Source organism: Ranitomeya imitator, chromosome 4, assembly GCF_032444005.1.
Source record: "Ranitomeya imitator isolate aRanImi1 chromosome 4, aRanImi1.pri, whole genome shotgun sequence".
In the NCBI taxonomy this organism is placed as follows: Eukaryota; Metazoa; Chordata; class Amphibia; order Anura; family Dendrobatidae; genus Ranitomeya; species Ranitomeya imitator.
In genome coordinates, this window is record NC_091285.1 from 644,708,355 (window position 1) to 644,714,616 (window position 6,262).

General features: G+C 46.5%; 1 protein-coding gene across 1 annotated transcript; it reads right to left on the reverse strand.

Moving 5' to 3' along the window:
• Positions 1 to 2,837: 2,837 nt before the first annotated feature.
• Positions 2,838 to 5,475, reverse strand: LOC138674322 (E3 ubiquitin/ISG15 ligase TRIM25-like). Its single transcript, XM_069762185.1, has one exon. It carries the CDS (start codon positions 5,117 to 5,119, stop codon positions 3,536 to 3,538), a length of 1,584 nt encoding a protein of 527 aa, XP_069618286.1. The 5' UTR covers positions 5,120 to 5,475; the 3' UTR covers positions 2,838 to 3,535.
• Between the last annotated feature and the right edge of the window lie 787 nt (positions 5,476 to 6,262).

Consider the following 6,262-nt stretch of genomic DNA (forward strand, 5'->3'; position numbering starts at 1 on the left):
CAGGGCTGCAGAGCGGAGATGGAAAAGATCTTACTCCAACAAGCACTTTATCGCATTCAAACAGTCCCTCACTACTTTCAAGACCACACTCACCACAGCTAAACAAACCTACTTCTCATCTCTCATATCCTTCCTGTCTCACAACCCTAAACGGTTATTCAACACCTTCAACTCTCTCCTCCGTTTCCCAGCACCTCCTCCCTCCCCACTCATCTCAGCTGAAGACTTTGCCTCATTTTTCAAGCAGAAGATTGAGTACATCAGAGACAGTTTTAGTCGACAACCCCCAGAGCCCTTCCTCCCAACTACCCAGCCCTCCACCTCCAAAACCAACTTCTCCACTATTACAGAAGATCGACTCTCCACTCTACTCTCAAGATCGCATCTCACCACCTGTGCACTTGACCCGATCCCTTCCCACGTCATCCCAAACTTTGCCACAGTCTTCATCCCAACTCTAACCCATCTCTTCAACCTATCACTAACAACTGGTGTTTTCCCCTCAAGCTTTAAACATGCCTCAATCACACCTATCCTCAAAAAGCCCTCTCTTGACCCATCCTCTGTATCTAGCTATCGCCCTATATCACTTCTCCCCTATGCCTCAAAACTGCTGGAACAACACGTCCATCTTGAACTGTCCTCCCATCTATCTTCTTGCTCCCTTTTCGACAGCTTATACTCCGGTCACACCACTCCACTGAAACTGCCCTAACTAAGGTCACCAATGACCTATTAACTGCCAAGAGCAAGCGACACTACTCTATCCTCCTCCTGGACCTGTCCTCTGCCTTTGACACAGTGAACCTTTCCCTATTACTACAGACCCTCTCATCCCTTGGCATCACAGACTTGGCCCTATCCTGGATCTTGTCATACCTAACTGACCGAACATTCAGCGTCTCCCATTCACACAGCACCTCCTTACCTCGCCGCCTATCTGTCGGAGTCCCTCAAGGTTCAGTTCTAGGGCCCCTGCTCCTCTCCATTTACACTTTTGGCCTGGGACAGCTCATAGAATCTCACGGTTTTCAGTATCATCTCTATGCTGATGACACACAGATCTACATCTCTGGACCAGATATCACAACCCTACTAACCAGAACCCCTCAATGTCTATCCGCTATTTCATCCTTCTTCTCCGCTAGATTTCTAAAACTTAACATGGACAAAACAGAATTCATTGTCTTTCCCTCATCTCACGCGACCCCAATGAACCTATCCATTACAGTAAACGGCTGCCCTCTCTCCCCAGTCCCACAAGCTCGCTGTCTCGAGGTAATCCTTGACACTGATCTCTCCTTCAAACCGCATATCCAAGCCCTTTCCACTTCCTGCCACTTTCAACTCAAAAATATTTCTCGGATCCGTACATTCCTAAACCAAGAATCTGCAAAAACCCTAGTTCATGCCCTCATCATCTCCCGCCTCGACTACTGTAACCTCCTGCTCTGTGGCCTCCCCTCGAACACTCTTGCACCCCTCCAACCTATTCTAAACTCAGCTGTCCGACTAATCCACCTGTCCCCCGCTATTCCCCGGCCTCTCCCCTCTGTCAATCCCTTCACTGGCTCCCCATTACCCAGAGACTCCAGTACAAAAGCCTAACCATGACATACAAATCCACCCACAACCTGTCTCCTCCATACATCTGTGACCTCGTCTCCCGATACTTTCCTGCAAGCAACCTCCGATCCTCACAAGATCTTTTTCTCTACTCCCCTCTTACCTCCTCTTCCCACAATCGCATACAAGATTTCTCTCGCGCATCACCCCTACTCTGGAACTCTCTACCACAACATATCAGACTCTCACCTAACATCGAAACCTTCAAAAAGAACCTGAAGACCTACCTCTTCCGGCAAGCCTACAACCTGCAGTAACCACCGATCGACCAAACCACTGCATGTCCAGCTCTATCTTTACTTACTGTATCCTCACCCATTCCTTGTAGATTGTGAGCCCTCGCGGGCAGGGTCCTCTCTCCTCCTGTACCAGTTGTGACTTGTATTGTTCAAGATTATTGTACCTGTTTTTATTATGTATACCCCTCTTCACATGTAAAGCGCCATGGAATAAATGACGCTATAATAATAAATAATAATAATAATATCAGACTCCATCTAAGCAATTTCCCGTTGTCCCCAACTAATCTGTTGAGCCAACTCAATGGGTTATGATCTGTTATCACGGTGAAGTTGTGCCCTTAGAGGTATGGTTGCAGCTTCTGCAGAGCCCATACAATTGCCAAACATTCCTTCTCAATGGTGGCATAAGCCACTTCTCTGGGCAGGAGTTTCCTTCTTAGTTGAAGAATTGGGTGCTCCTCATCTTGCTGGTTCACCTGGCTGAGAACCGCACCTAGCCCATAGGTGCTGGCATCTGTCTGCACTACAAACTTGCGAGTGAAATCTGGGGCCTGAAGGACGGGTGAATTAACCAATGCTGACTTTATGGCAGAAAATTATTCCTCACACTGAGGACTCCAGGAGACAATTTTGTGCAGCTTCCTCCTGGTCAGATCAGTTAACGGTTTGGCCAGAGCACTGTAGATTGGTACAAACCTCTTATAGTAGCCGGCTGTACCCAGGAAGGACAGTACCTGCTTCTTGGTTCGTGGGGTGGACCAGGCTGTAATGGCTTCTACCTTCCCTGGCTCAGGTTTCAGCAGTCCTCCCCTACCCAGTGTCCTAGGGATTGTACTTCCCGCATGGCTACCTGACACTTCCCCAGCTTAGCAGTAAGACCTGCAGTTTTAATCCTTTGCAACACCTGAGAAAGATGTACGAGGTTCAACTAATTAAAGTTTTATGCTTTAATAGAAAAGGTACAGTGCTTACAATATAAAATGTATAAAAATATGGTAATAAAAAGACATACAAATATGCAAAACAGTTATAAAAATAAACGAGAGAAAACTTACAGTTTTTGCCGGATCCATTTTTTTCAAAATTAGCCAGATTGTGCCTGACGGGAAAAATCTGATGTGTGAAGCAGCCTTAGAGACCCTGCTCTGGGATAGGGGGTGGGGACCGCCTGGGTCTGTGTGCTTTGGGATGCCAGGGCTGAATTCTAGTCCCCGTCTGTCCCGGCTCCAGCCCAAATTAAGACACAGATCCTTCGCACATTCATCCTTTCCACCGAGTCTCCTCCCGTCATCTCTGCCCCGGCCCCCGAGGGCCATTAACAGATCACAGAGCAGCTGGAAGAGAGCAGGGGGTTATGGGAAATGTAGTTTATAGTGGTCACATGGTTAGCACTGAAAGACCACCAACATCACACTGAGCAGAGACGCAATTAGGGAAGAACTGGAGCCAGAAAAAGATGTAAGAAATGAACCAGACAGGAGCTGGAGGCCGGGTTACTACCTAAGATTTATTAGGCTATGGAGTATAAAATTACACATTCTGGAAGATCCCTTTAAGAGGAGCGATCGCTACACTGTTATATGAGAAAATCACAATAATCATGTAAAAAGGATGCCGCCAAAGAGGCCCCTCCACTGCTGTATCTGATAGGCCGAACAGTCCACCAATCACATATCATTTCTCACAGCTGCTCCTGATATCATTATAGATCCTTTATATACTGATAACGCAGCATGTAGGGGCTCGGAGAAGGCAGCAGTGAAGGTGTGTAAGTGTCTGATGGGGTCACACAGCTCATAAAAGGACAGCTGCCCGGCCTCATAATCCAGACATATCCTGAACCTATCACTGGAGATCTGGTGAGGTAACGGGATCACTTTACTATCATGTTTTAAGCAATACAGATTATTACACACCCCATATAAACCCCAGGACTTGTTGTTATCTCCTATGCGTGACTGACGCCTCCTCCTGTCTATACTGGGGTAACACATCCCCACCCACAATACAGATCCACTGATGTCCACATCCCAGTAATGTCGTCCTGATGTAAATCTCCTCCCGCTCATCACCTGATTATACTGGAATCTCTCTGCTGTTACTGGACGACTCTGTCTTATTTCTGTCCAGGTCGCAGTTTTCAGGTCCTCTGATATAAGGAGATTATTAGCGGCTGTGTTTACATCAAGTAATATGTCTACAGGATCCTGCACATGGAAGGTCACATTTATATCTCTTATCATAGCAGATAATGTGTGTGATACGTGTGAGATCAGCTCCGCACACCGATCTCCTCCATCATGTCCTCCTGTGTCCTCATCTCCCTTCTTCTCAGGATCACACAAGTCACTGGGGTCTGGTTTCTGTAAGACAGTCAGTGGATCCGTCATGTTACACAGCTCCTCAATGTGCCTCATCTTCCTGGACAGCTCGTCCTTCTTTATTTCCAGTTTCTGGATCACATCAGACAGTGACAGTGACATGTCCTTTTCCCGCCTGGAGATCTCACTTAGGACCTTTTTCTCCAGATCGTCGACCCATCTCCTGATGTCTATAAACAGGGCAGTGACTCTCTCGGCTTCTCCAGCTGCTTTTTCTTGAGCTTTTTTGAGCTTTTCTCCTAAGGTCCACTGGATTCTTTCCTCAGTTTTCTTCCGCTTTGTGCTAAGTTTCTTGAGACAATTTGTCATTTTCTTCTTCTTCTTCTCGGAGGCCTCATCCAGTGTCTCCACCTGGTGTCCCCGATGTTCTCCAACCAAACTGCAGGACACACAGATACAAGCATCGTCCTCAGTGCAGTAATATTCCAGGATCTTCTTATGGACAGAACATTTCTTGGTCTCCAGAGAAGTCATGGGATCAGTGAGGACGTGTTCTGGTCCTTTGCTGTGAACTTTCAGGTGATTATTACACAGAGAAGCCTCACAGTGTAGACAGGATCTAACAGCAGGTACAGGAGATTTAATACAGTAAGTGCAGCGGATCCCGGTGATCTCCTCCTGATGTGGATGAGTAGACACGAAATTCTCCACCACATTACACAGAGTTATGTTCTTCTGTAGTGGAGGCCACTTCTGAAATGTTGCTCTACATTCAGGACAGGGATATTTTCCATACCCGCCCTCTGTATCCAGCACTCTCTCAATACAGACCCAGCAGAAGTTGTGTCCACATCTCAGGGTTACAGGATCTTTATAAATGTCCTTACAGATGGAGCAGAGCAGCTCACGTCTAAGATCAGCAGAAGCCATGGCTGACACTACTGAGGAGCAGAGAAACCAAATGTGGCCGATGTTACTGACAGCAGGGTTTGTTCCAGCATATATATTATTTTAGACTTTGATCTTTGCTTCTTCACCAAGATAAACATTTCCCTCATATCTTCCTGATTTATAGGCTCTGGAGGGCACGACCATCACTTCTGCTATATTTCTGTACCTGCTTTGCTGATTGTCTGACTATCGGTCATATAAATGGTTTTTATCAGCAAAGAAAGTACTGTATTTTCTGGCGTATAAGACTACTTTTTAACCCTTGAAAATCTTCTCAAAAGTCGGGTATCGTCTCATATGCCAGGTGTCGTCTTATAGGGCAGGGGCGGAGTAATCTGTGGTCGCCGCATATTGTGATGACAAGGAGAGGGGGCACCTCACCGGGAAGGTGTAAGTGAAGCAGAGGCAGAGAAGGAGATAATAGGATACAAGGGTGAGCCAGATTAGTGAAAGAGGAGTGTTTTTCTAGGCACAGCACCGCTCTCTCTCTTATTTGCATAACCCTGGCTTCCCAGACGCTGACAGTTTGCTTCACTTACACCTTCCTGGTGAGGAGCTCCCTCACCTCGTCATCGGGACCACTCCCCCCCACTATATACTTCGACCGCAGATTGCTCCTCACGCACCCTATAAGACGACACCCGGCATATAAGACAACCCCCGACTTTTGAGAAGATTTTATATTTTAACTGGAAAAGTTGGGGGTCGTCTTATACGCCCAGTCGTCTTATATGCCGGAAAATACGGTAATAATCATTGTAATCAAAGAAGGCAATATGAGTACAACAGGGTGCCACAGGGTGCAACAGGGTACAACAGGGCACGACAGGGCACAACAGGGTACGACAGGGCGCAACAGGGTACGACAGGGCGCAACAGGGTACAACAGGGCACAACAGGGTATGACAGGGTGCAACAGGGTGCCACATCACGTATCAAGGGAGAAACATCAAAGGAAACACAAATACAGTAGTGATGCGCACTCCTAAAATAATCCAAAACTTTCTTAATATAAAACACAGTAATAACAGTATGAAACCATAAAATATTAATGCCAAACCTGAGAAACAATTCTGTCTGATTATCATATAATGACAAAGCTTAATATGTTGTGTACAAATA